At 38.7% G+C, this 21,377-nt stretch overlaps 1 protein-coding gene across 3 annotated transcripts in view; it reads left to right on the plus strand.

Annotated features, from left to right (window-relative positions):
• DPCD (deleted in primary ciliary dyskinesia homolog (mouse)) overlaps window positions 1-21,377 on the plus strand; it is a 35,401-nt gene that overhangs the window by 1,058 nt on the left and 12,966 nt on the right. For 2 of the 3 annotated variants that reach the window (XM_077125802.1, XM_077125804.1), the window contains exon 2: window positions 20,676-20,756. The exons of the other annotated variant lie outside the window; for it this stretch is intronic. In XM_077125802.1, the coding sequence (XP_076981917.1) occupies window positions 20,676-20,756 (81 nt within the window). The remainder of the gene's footprint in view (window positions 1-20,675; window positions 20,757-21,377) is intronic. 3 annotated transcript variants of the gene reach the window in all.

Genomic DNA, 21,377 nt, shown 5'->3' on the forward strand with positions numbered 1-21,377 from the left:
CACTTATGAAACATTTGGGGAGGCTTTGCAATATGCAGAGCTCTGTATTAAAGCAAATAGGAAAATACATGTGGTTCCAGAAATTCACAGCATCATCAAGGAAAAGGACATGTAATTAAATAATTCTGTGTTAAATAGAGGTTGAGACTTGTAGAAGGTGCCTGAGAGCATGAAGTGAATGAGTCTCTTTGGAGAAAGATGTGACCTTGATGGGTACTAAAGGATTAGTAGGTGTTTGCTAAGTAAAGAAGAGGGGACTGATGTTCTAGGAAGAATGGATCATGTATAATGGCATGGAGGTGTGAAAGTACATAGCTGATTACTGGAGGAATAAGGGAACCAATAGTGAGGCTAAAGCATTCACCTATTCTCCCTACCCCTACCCTCCACTCCTTTCATCCTCTCTTCTTGGTTGCCCTGGTAAATACTTCACTCCCACCCGCTCCAGAGCGGCCTGTCCTGAAGATGATCCCACCCTAGCGTAGGGAGCCACGTTAGATAATATGCTAGGTGCTAGGATACAAGGGAGAAGAAAACTCCCTTTTCTCAAGGAGCAATAAGGAGAGAATAGTGGAAGAGAGATTTCAGAGAAACGGGCATATTGTTCTAGAACTTCGATGTCAAGCTAAAGTTCTTGGACATTATCTCACAGGAGAATATTTAAACAAATGTTTCCCCAGCCAAGAAGATAAAATGTGTTTCTTTTATTAGTAGCATCACAAAGCAATGTTGTTATTTTTTTCCAAACTCAAAAAAGTATGCAATATTGAATATATGAATATGCGTTTTCAAAACTTCCCTTACAGATTTGCCTTTCTGGTATATTTGGAGGGGGGTGGGGAGGGGCGAGGGATATTAGTTTTGATAATGAGAACTCAGTACATGTTTAATTTTTCTGTTATTAAAAAACAATATATATTGTGGAAATATGAAAATAAATAGTTTAAAAAGCACCCATAATCCTGCCACCCAGAGATAATCTTAATTTACATTTCACACATAAACTTCTATATTTTTTCCATATATCCACATTCACATAAATTTTTTTTTCTTAGACTTCTTATTTGGAAATATTTTTAGATATTTTAGAACAATTAGAAAAATAATACAAACTCCCTACAGAGAACATGTCCTCCCACCCATACCTAGATCTACCAGTGTTAACATTTTGTCACATTTTACATATCATTCATTCTTTCTATCCATTTTCTGAACATTTGAATGTATACTATACCAATCATGCTTCTTGAACACGTAACACGTCCACGAACATTTCCTAAGAACAAAGATACTAATTTATATATCTGCTTTAAATAGTTATCGAGTCCAAGAAATACATTGCTGTAAAGCTTACTGTTTATATTCTAATTTTTTTGTATGTCCCAAGAGTGTTCTTTTGAGCCTTTTCTCCAACATTATTAGATCCTGTCTAGAATCATGTATTGTACTTAATTGTCATTGTCTCTTTTGTTGTTCTTTCTTTTTTTTCAGTTGTGGGAACATATATACCACAAATACTTTTCCATTTCAGCAGCTGCCAATAATACCATTCGATGGGATTAATCACATTCACAATATTGTGGTACCCTTACCACCTTCCATTACTAAAACTTTCTCATCTCCCCACACAGAAACCCTACACCTATTATGCATTAACTCCCCGTTCCCCCTGTCACCCCTGCCCCTGGCAGCCTATACTCTGCTTTCTGTCTCTATGAGCTTGCATATTCTCGGATATTTTCTTTATAGTTACCATGGGGCTTGAATTTAACATCTTATGTCTATAACAATCTCCTTTTCTTTGATGCTAACTTCAATAGTATACACAAGCTATGTTCCTATATCCCTCCATTCCCCCATCTTTATGTAGTTCTTATCACAAATTATGTGTTTATACATTGTGAATTCAAAGCCACTGATTTTTGTTATATTTTATGCATTTGCTTTCTATATCCTGTGGGAAGTAAAAACAGGAATTTCAAACAAAAACCACAATAGGGCTGGCATTTATATTTACCCGTGTGATTATCCTCACCGGAGAGCTTTATTTCTTCAGGCAGCTGTGATCCATTGTCTACTGTCTTTTCCTTTCAACCTGCAGAATTCTCTTTAGCATCTCTTGTAGGATAAGTCTAGTGGTGACATACTACCTCAGCTTTTGTTTCTCTCTCCCTCACTTTAAAAAAATATATCTTTATTGCGATAGCGTCACATACCATACAGTCCATCCAAAGTATACAATCAGTGGCTCACAATATCATCATATAGTTGTGTACTCATCACCATGATCATTTTTAGAACATTTGCATCATTTCAGAAAAAGAAATAAAAAGACGTAAGCAAAACCCATATATACCATACCCCTTACCCATCCCTCTCATTGACCACTACCCAATTTTTTTTACCCCTTATTTATATTTTTTGACCTTATTATTTTAGTCATCTGCCTATACCCTGGATAAAGAGAGCATCAGCTACAAGTTTTTCATAATCACACAGTCGCATTGTGAAAGCTGTTTAAACATTCGTCTTCAAGAATCAAAGCTACTGGTGTACAGTTCAACAGTTTCAGGTACTTCGACTAGCACTCCAGTACACCGTAAACTAAAAAGGGATAGCTTTATATTGCATAAGAATAACCTCCAGGATAACCTCTCAACTCTGAAATCTCTCTACCACTGAAACTTTATTTTGTCTCATTTCTCATCCCCCTTTTGGTTCTCAATCCCATGATACCGGGTCCCGGCTTATCCTTGAGAGTCACCACGCCAGGGAGATTTACACCCCTGGGAGTCATGTCCTATGCAGAGGGGAGGGCAGTGAGTTCACCTGCCAAGTTGCCTTTGAAAGAGAGTCCACAACTGAGCAACAAAAGAGGTTCTCTGGGAGTGACTCTTAGACATAATTATAAGTAGGCTTAACTTCTCCTTTGCAGGAATAAATTTCATAGGGGCGAGCCCCAAGATCAAGCTCCCTCAATTTTTTTTAAGTTTTATTTGCACACCACACAATCCATTCAAAATGTACATTCAATGGCTCTCAGTATAACAGAGTTTTGCATTCACCATCACTATCAGTTTGAGAGCATTCTCCTTGCTCCGAAAAAGAAAAAAAAAAATCCCATACTCCCTCACACCCCACTCCCTATTATTGATGCTTAACTTTGGTATAGTGTCTTTATTTTGTACAACCACAGTCATCGTCCACAACAGATTTTGCCATGGTGTATCCTCTAGCTTTCCTTCTAGTGACATACATGACTCTAAAATGTCCCCTTTCAGCTATACTTATACTTGCTCTGTTAATTACACTTACAATATTGTGTTACCATCAACTCTATCCATTTCCTAATATTTACAGTCAACCTGACTAAACATTCTATATACCATAAGCATCATCTGCCCATTCTTTACCCTCTTTCTATCTCCTGGTAACCTATATTGTAGATTTTAACTCCCAGAGTTTGCTCATTAAAATTAGTTCATATTAGCAAGACTATACAATATTTTTCCTTTTGTGTATGGCTTGTTTCACTCAACATCACTTCCTCAAGGTTCATCATGGTGTTGCATACATCAAGACTTCATTCCTTCTTGTAGCTGCATAATATTCCATTGTATATATATGCCAGTTTGTTCATCCACTCATCAGTTGATAGACACTTTGGTTGTTTCCATGTTTTGGCAATGTGTGTGTAAGGCTGCTATAAACATTGGTATGCAAATGTGTATTCACATCCCTGCTTTTAGCTATTCTGCATATATACCTTGTAACAGGATTGCTGGATCATGTGAGAGTTCTATACTTAGCTTCCTAAGGAACTGCTAAACTCCCTTCCAAAGGGCCTGGATCGTTCTGTATTCCCACCAGCTGTGAATAAGTGTTCCTATTTCTCCACCTCCTCTCTAGCACTTGTACTTTTAGTTTTTTTTATAATCACCATACTAGTAGGTGTGAAATGATATCTTATGGTTTTTATTTGCATTTCCCTAATAGCTAGTGATGTTGAGCATCTTTTCGTGTGTTTTTTTAAAAAAAAAACATTTGTATTTCCTCTTTGGAAAAGTCTATTCGTGTCTTTCGCCCATTTTTTAAATTGAGTTGTTTATCTTTTTATTGTTGTGTTGTAGGATTTCTTATATATTCTAGATATTAACTAACCTGTATCGGATATGTGGTTTCCAAATAATTTCTCCCACTGAGTGGACTGCCTTTTCACTTTCTTGACAAAGTCCTTTGAAGCACAAAAGAATTCAGTTTTGAGGAGATCCAATTTATCTGTTTCTTCTTTCATTGCTTGTGCTTTGCATATAAAGTCTAAGAAACTACCTCCTACTATAAGATCTTAGAGACTTTTCCCTATATTTTCTTCTAGTAATTTTATGGTCCTATTATTAATGTTTATGTCTTTGATCCTTTTTTGAGTTAATCTTTGTATAAGGTGTGAGATTGGGGTCCAGTTTCATTCTTTTGGATATAAATAACCAGTTCTCCCAGTACCATTTCTTGAAGAGACTGTTGTAACCTGGTTGAGTGGTCTTTGCAACCTTGTCCAAAAATCAGTTGGCTATACATGTGAGGGACTGTTTCAGAACTCTCAACTCATTTCCGTTGGTCAGTATATCTTTCCTTATACAAAGACCATTCTGTTTTGACCACTGTAGCTTTGTAACACGCTGTAAGGTCAGGAAGCATGAATCTTCCAACATCATTTTTCTTTCTCAAGACATTTTGGGCTGTTCGGGGTCCCTTGCCCTTTCAAATAAATTTGAAGGTGTTTTTAAAATTTTTTTTTGTTGTTGTGAAAAAGAACATATCTACAAGCAAGCAATAAATTTCAAAGCACACTGCAACAATTAGTTATAGAACAGACTTCAGAATTTGGTATGGATTACAGTTTCATAATTTTAAGTTTTTCCTTCTCACTGCTCCAAGACACTGGAGACTAAAAGAGATATCAATGTAATGATTGAGCAGTCATACTCATTTGTTAAATCCTGTTATAATTCTATCTTATCCTTTAATCTTTCTCCCAATCTTTATGGGTATCTGACCTATGCCCATTCTAGCTTTTTCATGTTGGAAGGGCTGTTGATAATATAGAATAGAGGGTTGGAACTAGTTCTTGTTCTGGAGAGGCTGGCCCTTTTGGATTTCAGGACTTATCTGGCCTAGGAACCCATCTGGAGGTTTCTGGAAAGTAATCTTTGTGCATACAACCTTTGTTGAATCTCAGATAAAACCCTAGATGTTCTTTAGGGTTGGCAGGAATGGTTTTGATTAGAGTTTGGCAAACCGTGATAAATAGCAATATCTGGCTTGTGTAAAAGTAGTCTTGAGTAGCCTCTTGACTCTCTCAGCCACTGATAACCTTATTTGTAATAATTCTTTCCCCCTTTTTGGTCAGGAAGGCATTGTCGATCCCATGGTGCCAGGGCCAGGCTCATTCCTGGGATGATGGTTGATTTTTTTCCAATTCTGCAAAGTAAGCTGTTAGAGGTTTGATTAGTAGTTGCATTGAATCAGTAAGTCAATTTGGGTAGAATTGACATCATAACTATATTTAGTCATCCAATCTATGAACTTGGTGTGTTCTTGCATCTGTTTAGGTCTTCCTTGATTTCTTTTAGCAATGTTTTGTAGTCTTTTATATATAGGTCCTTTACATCCTTGGTTAAGTACTTTCCTAGATATGTGTTTCTTTTAGTTACTATTGTAAATTTTTATCTTGATTTCTTCCTCAGATTACTCTTTACTAGTGTATAAAGGTACTACTGATTTTCATGTATTGATCTTATATCCCACTTTGCTGAACTTATTTGTAAGTTCTAATAGCTTTGTTGTAGTTTTTTGGGACTTTCTAAATATAGGATCATGCCATCTGCAAACAGTGAAAGTTTTACTTCTTCCTTTTCAATTTTTTTGCATAACAAAGAAGCTCTACTTTTAAATGATGATCAATATATTAAGCAATGAGAAGCCGTGTAACACGTTCTTGAATTTTATCCAGCAATTTTTATTAAGAGAAACTAAAAGCAGCCTAAACAATTATTCTAGTATTCTTTGTTCTAACTCTTAGCCAAAAAGGACTACTTTAAGGCTGGCTGCTGCTTCACACAGTTTACAAATGACTATTTTCTACTTTCTTCTAGGTAAAGCCCCTGACTTTTAAGAAAGCCTTAGGGAAATAAAGTATTTAACTCCTTCTTTCTTAAAAAAAAGTGTTTTTTGGTACTGGATCTAAGAAAGAAAAAGTCAGTATTGCCATATATGTAGCTTGAGCTAAATGACATAGGAAAAACAGACAACATCTACCCATTAACTTTATAAGAAATATGAGGTAAAAAGATGGAATCTTTGGTTGAGCTCTAAGTCTGTACAAAGAAGCTAGGCTTGCTACTCTCCAAAAAATGAAAGGAACTATCATATATCATACAGAAATAATTTAATAACTTTCCACAAGAATATAACTCTAGCTTTGCCAAAGCTTCATATTCCATGTGAGGGCATTTAAAATGCCAGTCCATGGAACAGGAACTCTTCTCCGCTATCCATTTATGCCATCATTTTCATGGATTTCTGGCCTGATGTCGCAGACAAAGGCCAAGAGGTTATCCAGGACTTTCTCCCTGTTCTGCTGGAGGTAGGTCTGGAGGATGTTCATCTTCTCCTGGGTCTCCTTCTCTACCTCAGTGCTACAACTGCCTTGGGATCCCAGAGCTGCAGCCTCCTTGGCCTTGAACTCTTTCTCCCTCTGCAGGCAGTACTGTTAAATTTCAGCCTGAGTTGCTGCTTTGGCTTGCTTCAGCCTCTGGTTCTTTTGCTTTGGAGCCTTAGACACTCAGCGGCAGTGTGCTCCTCCAACTGCGGCAGCTGCTGGATGCCCTGCAGTGTCTCTCCAGGCCACAGTGACTGGCTTAAAGAGGTTCCGTTGCCCCCTAGGGTCAAGGTGACCACCACCCAAGTTGTACACCTCCTTTTTCAATTTTGTATGCCTTTTATTTCTTTTTCTTGCCTAATTGTTCTAGCTGGAAGTTCTAGCACACTGATACATAACAGTGGTGACAGTGGGTATCCTTGTCTTGTTCCAGATCTTAGAAGGATCGCTTCCATTCTTTTACCATTAAGTATGATGTTAGCTTTAAGTTTTCATATATGCTCTTTATCATGTTGAGCAAGTTTCCTTCTATTTTTGTCTTTTGAAGTGTTGTTTTCAAGAAAGGATGCTGGATTTTGTCAAATTCCTTTTCCATGTTAATTGACGTGATCATGTGGTTTTCCCCTTCTATTTGTTAATGGTGTATTACATTAATTGATTTTCTTGTGTTGAATCACACTTGCATACCTGGGATAAAACCCACATGGTTATTCTGTATAATTATTTTAATATGCGGTTGGATTTTATTTGCAAGTATTTTCTTGAGGATTTTGCAGCTATATTCATTGAAGAGATTGGTCTGTAATTTTCTTTTCTTGTGTCTTTGTCTGGCTTTGGCATTATGTAATGTTGGATTCATAGAGTGAGTTAGCATTCTCTCCTCTTTGATTTTTTGGTGGTGTTTGAGCATGATTGGTCATAATTCTTAGAATGATTGGTAGAATTCATCTATGAAGTCATCTACTCCTGGGCTTTTCTTTTTGGGGAGGTTGTTGTTGACTGTTTCAATCTCTTTACTTTTGATTGGTTTATTGAGGTCTTCTATTTCTTCTAGAGTCAGCGTAGGTTGTTCATGTAGTTCCAGGAAGTTGTCCATTTCATCTAATTTGTTGGCACATATCCTCTTATGATATTTTTGTTTCTGTGGGATCATAGTAATGCTCCCCCATTTCTAATTTTATTCATCTGCCTCTTTTCCTTTTTTGTCTTTGTCAGTCTAGTTAATAGTTTTTCAATTTTATTCATTTTCTCAAAGAACCAATTTCTGATTTTGTTGATTACCTCTTTTTTTTTTTAATCCTCAATTTCATTTATTTTTGCTCTAATTTTTATTTCCACCTGTTTGCTTTGGGGTTAGTTTACTGTTCTTTTTCTAGTTCCTCCAGGTGTGTAGTTTGGTCTTTGATTTTAGCTTTTTCTTCTGTTTTGTTTTAATGTAAGCATTTAGGTTATATATTTCCTTCTTGGCACCACCTTTGTTACATCCCATAAGTTTTAATATGGTTGTTCTCATTTTCATTTGTCTCAAGATATTTACTGATTTCTCTTGTAATTTTTCTTTGGCCCACTGATTAAAAGTGTATTGTTTAACCTCCATAAATTTATGAATTTTCCAGTCATCCACCTTCATTCCATTATGACTAGAGAAAGTGCTTTGTATAATTTCAGTATTTTTAGTTTATTGAGACCTGTTTTGTGACCCAACTATGGTTTATCCTAGAGAATGATCTATGAGCCCTTGAGAAGACTGTATATCCAGCTGTTTTGGGGTGCAAGATTCCATGAATGTCTGTTAGGCCTAGTTTATTTATTATATTATTCAAGTTCTCTGTTTCTTTATTGATCCTCTCTATCTAGATGTTCTCTCTAAATAGGTGGTATATTGAAGTCTCCATCTACTATTGCAGAAATTTCTATTTCATTGTTCAGGGTAATTTTTTTTTGGGGGGGGGGTGCATGGTCCAGGAATCAAACCCGGTTCTCCACATGGAAGGTGAGCATTCTACCACTGAACCCATGCACCCTCTCCCTTAAGTTTTGCCAGATGTATTTTGGGGCATCCTGTTCGGGTACATAAATATTATGATTACTGTTTCTTCTTAATAAATTGCCCCTTTTACTATATAGTATCTTTCTTTGTCTCTCTTTATAGTTTTGTATTTAAAGTCTATTTTTTCCAGTATAGTATAGCTACCCCCCACTATTTTCTGGTTCTGTTTGCATGGAATATCTTTTTCCAATGTTTTGCTTTCAACCTGTCTTTGTCCTTGGATCTAAAGTGAGTCTCTTGTAGACAGCATACAGATGGATCATATTTTTTTAATCTATTTCACCAGTCTGTATCTTTTGATTGGGGAGTTTAATCCATTAACATTCTTTGTTATTACTGTAAAGGCAGTATTTTCTTCAACCATTTTATCCTTTGGCTTTTATATGTCATTTTATTTTTATCTCTTTTTTTTTTACCCTTTTAGTTACACTTACTGATGTTCTTCATTTCTACACTGTCCTCCAAACCTCTCTCTCCTTTTTCTTTCATTTAGTATCTTGTAGTATTTCTTGTTAAAAAAAACTCTCAGTTTCTGTTTATCTGTGAATATTTTAGACTCTCCATCATTTTTAAAGAACAGTTTTTCTGGATAGGCAATTCTTGGCTGGCAGTTTTTCTCTTTCAGTACTTTAAATATATCATACCACTGCCTTCTTACTCATGGTTTCTGATGAGAAATCAGCAGTTAGTCTTAGTGCTTCCTTTGTATGTGATGAATCACCTTCCTCTTGCTGCTTTCAGAATTCTTTCTTTATCTTTGGCATTTTACATTCTGGTTAAGTGTCTTAAGTGTCTTGGAGTGGGTCTATTTGAATTTATTCTATTTGTCATATGTTATGCTTCTTGGATCTGATATTGATGTCTTTCATAAGAGTTTGGAAATTTTAGACCATTATTTCCTCAAATATTTTTTCTGCCCCCTTTCCCCTCTGTTCTCCTTTTGGGACACCCGTGATGCATATATTTGTGTGCTTTGTGCTGTCATTCAGTTCCCAGAGACCCTTCTTAAATGTTCCCTACCTGTTCTTTTGTCTGTAAGGTTTTGGATATCCTATCCTCTAGTTCACTGATCCTTTTTTCTGCCTCTTCAAATTTGCTATTGTATGTCTCCATTGTATTTTATCTCTTCTTTCGTGTCTTTCATTCCCATAAGTTCTGATTGTTTGTTGTTCCGCCCCCCCCCTTTTTTTTGCATGCTTTCCAATTATTCTTTATGCTCATTCAATGACTTTATATCCTTAATCTCTTTTGTCCCATTTTCTTTCATATCCTTGAACTGATTTCAGGAGATTGTTTTTTGAGCATCATTAATTGTTTCAACTCCTGTATCTCATCTGAAGTTGTAGTTTGTTCCTTTGGGCTGTATCTTCCAGTTTCTTAGTATGGCTGGTAATTTTTTGCTGGTGTCTAGGTATCTTATTTTCTTGATGAGTTTATTCTGAAGATCAGTTTCTCAATTGCCTGAGGTTTTCTTGTTGTTGACTTTGTTCTATAGTTCTTCTTTGACACTTGGTTCAACTTATTCTGGCACTTTAGAATAGCTTGTGTTTAACTGATTGGCATTTTTTCAGCTCTTATTCATCTAATTCTTGCCCTGAATATATGGTATGATTTTTGAGAGTGTATTGTTTGTGCAATGTTTCACCCCCAGGGTAAAGCTTCCTTTTCCCTTTTCCTCCTCTGGAATGTTGATTTATTCTGTCTTATTTTTATTTGCTCTCTGTCTTTAACACACTTTTGCTGTCTCTAGCTACTTTCCCCTGGAGAGCTAATTTTGGGGGGAGGGACCCCTGGAGTGAACTTACCCAAATCAATTTTTCCCAGTCAGAACAAGCCTAGGTCTCACAAAAGGGGCATAGATCTGTTCCAAAGTGCCTGGGGGCAGAGACCTGGAAGGATGCCAGTCTTCTCTATGTGTCTCCCTGATTTTGTGTTTTCCTATGATGCCCAGCAGTTGGTGCTCCTCAGCCAACTGTTCCCCACAACCCTAAGGTCATACCATGCCTTTAATTTTCAGCTGACTCAGCCTGCCAGGTACATGGTTGAAACAGAGTTTGCCAGCCACCTTTGGCCAGGTCAGTTTGAAGCTGTTACTCAGATCCCAGACCCTGGAATCTGAAGTCTTTATCACTAGGCACCGAGCATACTGCTCTAGGCCTTACCACCCCCACTTTCTTGGGGAAGAGTTGCCCTAAAGCACCCTGTTCCCCACCTGCCCTAAGAAGTTACTGTGTCTTTCAGTCAGCCTCCTTCCCCCTCTGCCAGGGGCAGGTTTGAAACTGAGGCTGCCAGCAGCTTCCTGTATTGGGCTGTTTAAACTGTTGCTGCTCTTAGAGCTGGAATCTGGCAACCCAGATTCACTAATCAAGAACTGTCATTGGTGCCCAGCCCTGTCTTATGCTTATCTTGGAGAAGAGCAAATTGATATCTGCTGCCCTAAGAAATTACTGTATCTCTCAGTCTGCCCTGCTTCTCCTGCCAGAAGCAAGATTGAAGCAGAACCCGCTGAGCTCTTTCTGTCCTGGGTGGATTATAAATTTAGCCGTGCTCAGAGCTGGTAAACAGCAGTCCAGATTTGCTAATCAGAAGCTGCAAGTGTCCTGTCCCCCTTCAACCTCCACCCCCCTTTCCTGGGAGAGAGAGCTTCTATTCCCAGACAGGGAGTGGCTCCCAAGGCAGACTGCCACACGGTAGGTGATGGACATCAGCCTCTATAGTGTAGGGAAATCTACTCACAGCTCTTCACTGCAGTTGATCAGTATCTTCCTTCCACTTATCCCTAGATGGTGTACAGTATTCTCCTGGTCTCTGGAACCCAGACTGTTAAGAGAATAAACTGAATTTTAGAATTCCTTACTCTGCCATCTTGTGAAGGAAAAGAAAAACTTCATTTTTGAAAAACCGTTTTGCCAGATACAGAATTCTTGAGTGGCAATTTTTTGTTTTCAGCACTTCAAATGTGTCATCCTGCTGTCTTCTTGACTCCTTGGTTCCCCATAATAAATTGGCACTTAACCTTATTGAGGCTCCTTTGTATGTGGCATATTTTCTCTCTCTCTTTTTATATGTGACATGTTGTTTCTCCTGGCTTTCAGAATTTTTTATTTAGCTTTGGCATTCAACTACTTGATTATAATAAAATAGGCGTGGGTCTGTTTGGGTTTACCCTGTTGTGAGTTTGTTGAGTATCCTGGGTATGTATATTCATGTCTTTTGTTAAATTTGGGAAGCTTTTAGACATAATTTCTTTGAATTTTCCTCTGCCCTTTTCTCTCTCACTTCTTCTGGGACTCTCACAGTGCTTATATTGGTGTGCTTGATGGTGTCCCACAGGTTTCTCAGGCTCTGTTCACTTTTCTTCATTCTTCCTTCTTTCTGCTTCTCAGACTGAATGGTTTCAATTGTCTTATCTTCACATTCTCTGATTCTTTCTTCAGGATATACTGTTGAACTCCTCTAGGGAATTTTTTATTTCTGTTACTGTGGTCTTAACCTCTTTTTGTTCTTTTTCATAATCTCCATCTATTGATAATTCTTTTTGTGCCCATCTACCATTTTCCTGATTTTCTTTAGTTCTTTATCCATGGTTTACGTTAGCTCTTTAAGCATATTAGAACCATTTTTAAAAAGTCTTTGGTGTGCCCCAGGTCTGGTCTATCTCACTGATGGTTTCTAATGCTTTAATCTTCCCCTTTGCCTGGACTATCACTTCCTGTTTCTTTGTATGTTTAGTAACCTTCAGTGAAACCTGGGCTTTTTTTTTTTTTTTTGCGTGGGCAGGTACTGGGAATTGAACCCAGGTTTCCGGCATAGTAGGCAAGAACTTTGCCACTGAGCCACCGTGGCCTGCCCTGGACTTTTTTTTTTTGAGTATAATAGCCCTGGTTTTTAAAATTAATTAATTATTTATTTATTTATTAAACTTAACTACATACAAACCAACATTCTTACCATATCATTCCAGTTTTTTGAGTATATTAGCCCTGGTTTTTAAATATTTATTTATTTATTAAGCATAACCACATACAAACACAAACATTCTTACCGTATGATCATTCCAGTCTTGATATATAATCAGTAACTCACAACATCATCACATAGTGATGAATATACGTAGTTGTATATTCATCATCATCATTTTTTAGAAAATTTGCATCAATTCAGAAAAAGAAATAAACAGAAAAAAATTCATACATATACCCCTTACCCCTCCCTTTCATTGATCACTAGCATTTCAATCTACTAAATTTATTTTAACATTTGTTCCCCCTATTATTTATTTTTAATCCATATGTTTTACTTGTCTGTCAATAAGGTAGATAAAAGGAGCATTGGACACAAGGTTTTCACAGTCACACAGTCGTCACATTGCGAAAGCTTTATCATTATACAATCATCTTCAAGAAAGATGGAATACAGCTCTACTGGAACACAGATCTACATTTTCAGTCAGTTTCCTCCAGCCTCTCTGTTACACCTTATCTAAAAAGGTGTTATCTATTTAATGCGTAAGAATAACCTCCACAATAACCTCTTGAAGATTATCTGTTTGCAATCTTTCAGCCATTGACACTTTATTTCGTCTCATTTCATTCTTTCCCCTTTTGGTCAAGCAGGTTCTCAGTGGCTTGATGCTGAGTCCCAACTCATTCTAGAATTTCTGTCCCACGTTGCCAGGAAGGTCCACACCCCTGGGAGTCATGTTCCACGTAGAGAGGGAAAGGGCAGTGAGTTTGCATGTTGTGTTGGCTGAGAGAGAGAGGCCACATCTGAGCAACAAAAGAGGTTCTCTAGGGGTGACTCTTAGGCCTAATTTTAAGTAGACTTAGCCTGTCTTTTGCAGGGATAAGTTTCATATTAACAAACCCCAAGATTGAGGGCTCAGCCTATTGCTTTGGTAGTCCCCACTCTTGTGAGAATATCAAAACCTGGACATTTTGATAGTTCAGTATTCTATTGCTAGGATTTAGACTCAGAGGCCTCTCTATTCTTTATGCATATATCTACCAAGTGTTAAGACAGAGATTTCCTTGAATGCCAGGAGCTAACAAAAAAGAAAAGAAGAAGAAGGTGAAAAAGAAAACCCCTCTCCCAGTCTTTGCAGAGGAATAGATTGACTTGTACAAGTGCTCTCCTTCTGGGCTTATCCATACAATGAATTTAAAGAATAGTTCTAGGCCTTCTGGGCTTATCCATACAATGAATTTAAAGAATAGTTCTAGGCCAGGTGGGCCACAGTGGCTCACCAGGCAGAGTTCTTGCCTGACATGCTGGAGACATGGGTTCAATCCCCTGTGCCTGCCCATGCAAAAAAAAAAGAAAACAAGAAAGGCATGGTAAAGAATAGTTCCAGGCCAAAGTGCAGGAGCCTCCCTGATCCTTTCCACCCTGATCTTGTATTGGGCATGTGTCCAACAGGAATTCGCCTGTTAACACAGTTCTGAATGTCTCTTCTCTTGGAAACACTTCCCTTACCATCTCAGGCACTATGCTGAATATCTTACAGCCAGCATTCCCCTGCCCCAGAATGCACAACTTGACTGCCCTCCTCAGCATTCTGTGGGAGAGCTGGGTGAGCGCAAGTTCTGGGATGGCGAATCCCTCAGACCTCACCAGACAGATTGGGCCAGACATACAAGCACCCAGTATTGCATGAGGGCTGCTGGGCTCCCTCTGAAACTGGGACCAGGGGTCTTCACTGGGAGTGTGGGCCACTCTGTGATATACCAGTGAGGGGTATAGAGGGGGAGCACACAGGGGCCACAGGATCCTACTGCTTTTTAGTAGGCTTTATTGCAGTCCTTTAGAAAAGCTTTGAGGAAGATATTTCTGCTAGTTCCACTGGTTGTTCAAAGCTTCTGTTTAGGGATGGAACCCTGAGGTATCTGCCATCTTGAACAGGGAAGGGCTATAAAGTTTTTCTATAGCAAAATACCATACTAATATACTTTTTTTTTTTTTTTAACATGGGCAGGCACCGGGAATTGAACCCAGGTCTTCTGGCATGACAGGCAAGCATTCTTGCCTGCTGATCCACCGTGGCCCGCCCCATACTAATATACTTTTAACTATTTTTTTTATTATTTAAGAAAAACATTTTTATTGAGAAATCTCCACACATATACATTCAACACATGGTGTTCAATCAGTGGCTCACAATATCAACACATAGTTGTATATTTATCACCATGATCATTTCTTCAAACATTTGCATCATTCCAGAAAAAGAAATAAAGAGAAAAAAAGAAAAAACTCATAAATATCATACCCCTTACCCCTCCCTCTTATTGACCACTAGTATTTCAGTCTACCTAATTTATTTTACCCTTTGTCCCCCCTATTAATTATTTTTTTATCCATATGTTTTTACTCATCTGTCCATACCCTGGATAAAAAGAACATCAGCCACAGGTTTTCATAATTGCACAAGCACATTGTAAAAGTTATATCTTTATTCAGTCATCTTTAAGAATCAGGGCTATTGGAACACAGCTCAACAATTTCAGGTATTTACCTCCAGTCATTCGAATACATCATAAACTAAAATGGGATATCTATATAATGTATAAAAATAACCTCCAGGATAATATATCATCCCTTTTTGAAATCTCTCAGCCACTGAAACTTTATTTTGTCTCATTTTTCTCTTCCCCCTTTTGTCAAGAAGGCTTTCTTGGTCCTGTGATGCCGGGTCCCAGCTTATCCCAGGAGTTCTGTCCCATGTTGCCAGGGAGATTTACACCCCTGTAAGTCATATCCCTTGTAGGAGGGAGGGTAATGAGTTCACCTTCTGAGTTGGCTTAGAGAGAGAGAGGCCACATTTGAGCAACAAAAGAGATTCTCTGGGGGTGACTCTTAGGCCTAATTTTAAGTAGGTTTAGCCTATCCTTTGCAGGAATAAGCTTCATAGGGGCAAACCCCAAGATCAAGGGTTCGGCCTATTGATTTGATTGTCCCTAATGCTCATGAGAATATCAGAAATTCTCCAGAATGGGGAAGTTGGCTATTTCCTCCTTTCTCTCCAGTCCCCCAAGGGGAATTTGCAAATACTTCTTTTATTCACTGCCCAAATTAACCCTGGGATTTATTGGGACATCACACTAACCTGGACAAACTAACAAAATCTCACACCCTAGTCAAGATTCTGTGTACTTATGGTGTTCAACTAAACTGACCATACAAGTTAAATTAGGAAATGCATTATCCAAAATATAAGTTTTGCACCAAGTAAACATCTCTCCCTTTAGTCTCACACAGAAGTTGATGTTTTAAAATATGGACAGTATCATCCTTTACCCTGTCTTTTGGTCTACCTTAAGTCCTATCCAGATCACCTTCATTCTTATCTCTACTTGCAGTCTGATCATTTGTTCAACTTTATTTTAACTCTTTATGTCATGTATATGTATATAGTGCTAGAATAAATATGTTATCAAAATATAGATAAGTATTATATAATCTGAGTAAGAGAGGATGTTTAAGCACAACTTCTAGGGCAGTTATCTACAAAGGGACAAACAGTTGACTTTATAAAATAAACACTTGTTTCAGAAAACCCACTTTAAACAAAGATAAAAGGCAGTTGAAACTGAGACTGTAATTCATATGACACATGTTTAATATATACACAGCTCAATCAGATCCATAAGGAAAAGATGAATACCCAATAAAACAGGGTAAGGCCTAAACTGGTCATTTGCTAGGAAGATGGCCAGTAGACCCTTGAAACAATGGTCACCCTTAAAAATATTTAAAGCCACATAAATTATCTTATGGTTTTGACAGTATGGACTTTGACCTCCAGTAGCTTTAAGCCCTAGTCTGCCATTTCCTAACTCTGTGACCTTGGACAAGTTGGTGACTGTTCTAATTTGCCAGCTGCCAGAAAGCAATATACCAGAAATGGAATGGCTTTTAAAAAGGGGGAATTTAGTAAGTTGCTAGTTTACAATTCTAAGGCCGAGAAAATGTCCCAGTTAAAGCAAGTCTATAGAAATGTCCCATGAAAGGCATCCAGGGAAAGATACCTTGGTTCAGGAAGGCCGATGAAGTTCAGAGTATCTCTCTCTCAAGTGAGAAGGCACATGGCAAACACAGTCAGGGTTTCTCTCTCATCTGGAAAGGCACATGGTGAACACAGGGCTCTCATTTGGAAGGGCACATGGCAAACACAGCATCATCTGCTAGCTTCTTCTCCTGACTTCCTGTTTCATGAAGCTACCCGGAGGCATTTTCCTTCTTCATCTCCAAAGATCACTGACTGGTGGACTGTGCTTCTTGTGGCTGTGTCGTTCTGCTTTGCTCTCTCTGAATCTCCTTCATTCTCCAAAATGTTTCCTCTTTTATAGGACTTCAGAAACTTCTCAAGACCCACCCAAATGGGTGGAGACACACCTCCAGCTAATCCGGTTTAACAACCACTCTTGATTAAATCACATCTCCAGGGAGATAATCTGATTACAGTTTCAAACATACAGTATTGAATAGGGATTATTCTGCTTTTATGAAATGGGATTTAGATTAAAACATGGCTTTTCTAGGGAACATAAATCCTTTCAAACCAGCCAGTGACCTTTACTCCTCAGTGTTTCTGTTTGCTAATGCTGCCTGAATGCAACATACCAGAATGGATTGCCTTTTTTTTTTTTTAACTGAGAAATCTCCACTCACATATAGTCCATCCACAGTATACAATCAGTGGCTCACAATATCATCGCGCAGTTGTGTATTCATCACCATGATCATTTTTAGAACATTTGCATCAGTCCAGAAAAAGAAATAAAAAGAGAAAAGAAACTCATACATCCCATACCACTTACCTCTCCCTCTCATTGACCACTAGTATTACAATCTGCCCATTTTGTTTACCCTCTATCCCCTCCCCCCATTATTTATTTATTTATTTATCCTTATTTTTTAGTCATCTGCCCATATCCTGGATAAAAGGAGCATGAGACACAAGGTTTTCACAAACACATGATCACATTGTAAAAGCTATGTAGTTATACAGTCATCTTCAATAATTAATGCTCCTGGAACACAGTTCAGTAGTTTCAGGTACTTTCTTCCGGCCACTCCAATACACCATAAACTAAAAATAGGTTATCTACATAATGCATAAGAATAACCTCCAGGATAACCTCTTGACTCTGTTTGAAATCTCTCAGCCACTGAAACTTATTTTGTCTAATTTCTCTCTTCTTCCTTTTGGTCAAGAAGTCTTTCTCAATCCCATGATGCCAGGTCCTACCTCATCCCTGAGAGTCATGTCCCACATTGCCAAGGAGATTTATACCCTGGGAATTATGTCTCGCATAGGAGGGAGGAAGTTTACCTACTGGGTTGACTTAGAGAGACAATAGATTGCCTTTTACAAAGGGGATTTATTAAGTTACTAAGTTACAAGTTTACAGTTCTAAGGCCATAAAAATGTCCAAATAAAGGCATTGTTCTAGTTTGCTAGCTACTGGAATGCAATATACCAGAAACGGAATGGCTTTTTAAATAGGGGAATTTAATGAGTTGCTAGTTTACAGTTCTAAGGCCGAGAAGATGTCCCAATTACAACAAGTCTATAGAAATGTCCAATCAAAGGCATCCAGGGAAAGATACCTTTGTTCAAGAAGGCCGATAAAGTTCAGGGCTTCTCTCTTGGCTGGAAGGGCACATGGCAAATAGGGCGTCATCTGCTAGCTTCCTCTCCTGGCTTCTGGTTTCATGAGGCTCCCCGGGAGGCGTTTTCCTTCTTCATCTCCAAAGGTCACTGGCTGGTGGACTGTCTGCTTCATGGTGCTGCAGCATTCTCTGCTCTCTCTGACTCTCTCATTCTCCTCTTTTATAGGACTTCAGAAACTAATCAAGACCCACTCAAATAGGTGGAGACATGTCATTCCCTAATCCAGTTTAACAACCATTCTTAACTAAATCACATCAACCAGGAAGATGATCTCATTACAGTTTCAAATATACAGTATTGGATAGGGATTATTCTACCTTTAAGAAATGAGATTTATATTAAAACATGGCTTTTCTTAGGGGGCATATTTCCTTTCAAACCAGCACAGGCATCAACTAAGTCAATCACATCCCGGATTTCTGTAAGCTGAGACACATCCCAGATTTCTGTCAGCTGATAAGACATGTGCCTGGCATCTCTTTTGTGGCTGGTCCTTTGCTCCTGGATTGCATTGCTTTCAGCTTCTGATTCCAGTAGGTTTCTATGTCAGCTTTCCCCATATCTCCAAATGTCTGTGTCTAGTTGTCAGCTCTCTGTGTTGGCTATTTTAAGGACTCTAGTGAACTAATTAAGACCTACCTTGAATGGACAGAGCCACATCTCAATGGAAATGATCTAATCAGAAGGTCCCACCCACAGTTGGGTGAGTCACATCTCCATGGGAACAACCTAATCAAAAGATCAAACCCAAACATTAGGTCTGCCTCCATAAGATTCGATTAGGATTAAGGGCATGTCTTTTCTGGGGGTACATACCAGTTTCAAATCAGCAGTTTTCCTCCTCTGTGAACTATAGATAATGAGGCACATGGGATTATTATGAGAATTAAATGTGATCAAGCATGTACAGTGTCTGGTAGATGGTGAGCTAGGCATCCTGCCTGTACTGAAGACTGAACGGAGAGAAGAGGGTCAGACCAGATACCCTCAGCTACTCAGAGGCAGCACCTTGTGCCCCATTCCTACAGGTAAACCCTTTCTAGCTCCTAGGAGACACGGAAGTATTTTAGGATGGTGTATCCAACAGGGCCTGCTGAGAACTGCTGCAGATTTGGGGAGTGTTTCCCTGAAATATAAATTAGAAATGACTCAAGGGAATTGTGTTCCAGGGGAGTGAATTGGATAGGAAAAAGACCTGAGAGATCAGATGCAGGTTGCAAGTTTTAGCTGGTGGCACTGGTGACTAATTAGGAGCCTCAGGATGTGTTTGATGCCTGGCCACTGGTATTAGTGCCCTGTTGTTGTTAGCCTTATCATGGAGGGTACCTGTATCTACTTACATCTGTGCAAAAAGAAAAGGGGAAATATCTAGCCACTCTTAAGCAACATGCTTATGATTATACTGCATAGTGAAGGTAATTGGGCCAATAGACTCCCTTTGGGATCTTTTATTCTTTCAGTGGAAGATGAATCAATATTTGTTCATTCTTTAGGCCAACAATTAGTTTTACTCTTAACATATGCAGGTACCATGCTTGGCCTTAGGGAAATGATTGGCAGGGGAGAAAAATCCTCCTGTCTATTAGATAAATCACTCTAGAAGCAAAAGAATCAAAGAACCATGCAAACTGATATAAAACTATAACCAAGGTAAGTGTCGTGAGGAAGATATGTGGGGACCAACATCGTGTGGGGATGTGATAGGAGTGGCCTAGCAATATGCAGGACATAGAGCAGTGGCTAGAAGGAATGCCTGGTCAGGAAACCCAGATCAATATACTTAGCACATAAACTTGGTTTTAGAAATGGGGAAAAGAAGGATAAGATATTCCTGGGAAGATAGATGCTTTTAAAATGATCATACCATGTGATAAATATTTCACTAAGGATATGAATAAAGCACTACACCAGGGATGCACAAACAAGGAAGTGATTAATTCTGCCAGTGTGGCTGGGGGCGATAGTGAAGGGAAACTTCCCAGTGGAAGTGACATTTGTACTTGATTTTGACGGGTGAAGAGGACTTCAACAGATGGGAAGAATTACTGGCTATTGCTGGTTGAGGAAACTAGAGCATAGGCAAGTTCAGAGAAAGCTTCCAAAAGGAAGTGAGTCATGGGACTTGCCTTAAAGTGCATGGTGGATGATGGTTGGCAAAGAATTCACAGGAAGCTTGTGGAGGTTTCACAGTATCCCCAAGGCTATAGCTGTTTACCCAGTAGTCCCCTTGATCTGTAAGAGGCAAAACAAGAAGAAGCTTTGAGGTAAGGCATTCTCTGCTTTGTGTGTAGGGAGAAGGAAGGTGCACTATTTATTCCCAGATGGGAAGGAAATGGCTGAAGAATACAATGAGAAGACAAGTGAACTACTTGGTAAGTCACTGAGGTTCCTATCCGGTTAGGGACTACCTAAGCACTGGTAAACCCACATAGCCTTAGGTTCGAGGGAGGATCCCTGCATAAAATGTGGAAACTAGGACAGACAAGACCTTTGAGGCAAGATTGTCCCTGAGAATAATAGGAAGTTGAAGCACCAGAAGACCAAAGCTGGAGTTGGTATCCTTTTGACTAGTAAAATCCCATCCCCACTCCCTATCCCTGGCCAAATGAGAGAGTGAGAACTCTTCTGTAAGGTGGGAATGAAGAAACAGTTACAAAACATCTTTGAGGAGCAGGTGGTATTGGAATTGGGTCCTGTAGGCTAGAAGTTCTAAAGGCAGGCTTTCCCTGTAGGTTTTTTTGCTTGGTTTTAGTATAGTTTTGTTTTGTTTTCTGAAATCGCACTAAGAGCAAGCAAGTGTCAGAGGCAGCAGCTTCTGACCTTGCCCCAGAGGCGGCAAGAATAGATGGCGGTCAACATGGAGAGTGTCTGAATCAAAGTGAGTAGGTGGTAGAAACAGCGATTTTGCAGCATTGTCATTTTCATCCCTGCAGTTCTTTTCCTTCAAGTACAGGCTCATGTATAGGGGTTGAAGCTCAGATTTCTGGGAATTA

The sequence above is a fragment of the Tamandua tetradactyla genome, chromosome 13 (assembly GCF_023851605.1).
Source record: "Tamandua tetradactyla isolate mTamTet1 chromosome 13, mTamTet1.pri, whole genome shotgun sequence".
Classification (NCBI taxonomy): Eukaryota; Metazoa; Chordata; class Mammalia; order Pilosa; family Myrmecophagidae; genus Tamandua; species Tamandua tetradactyla.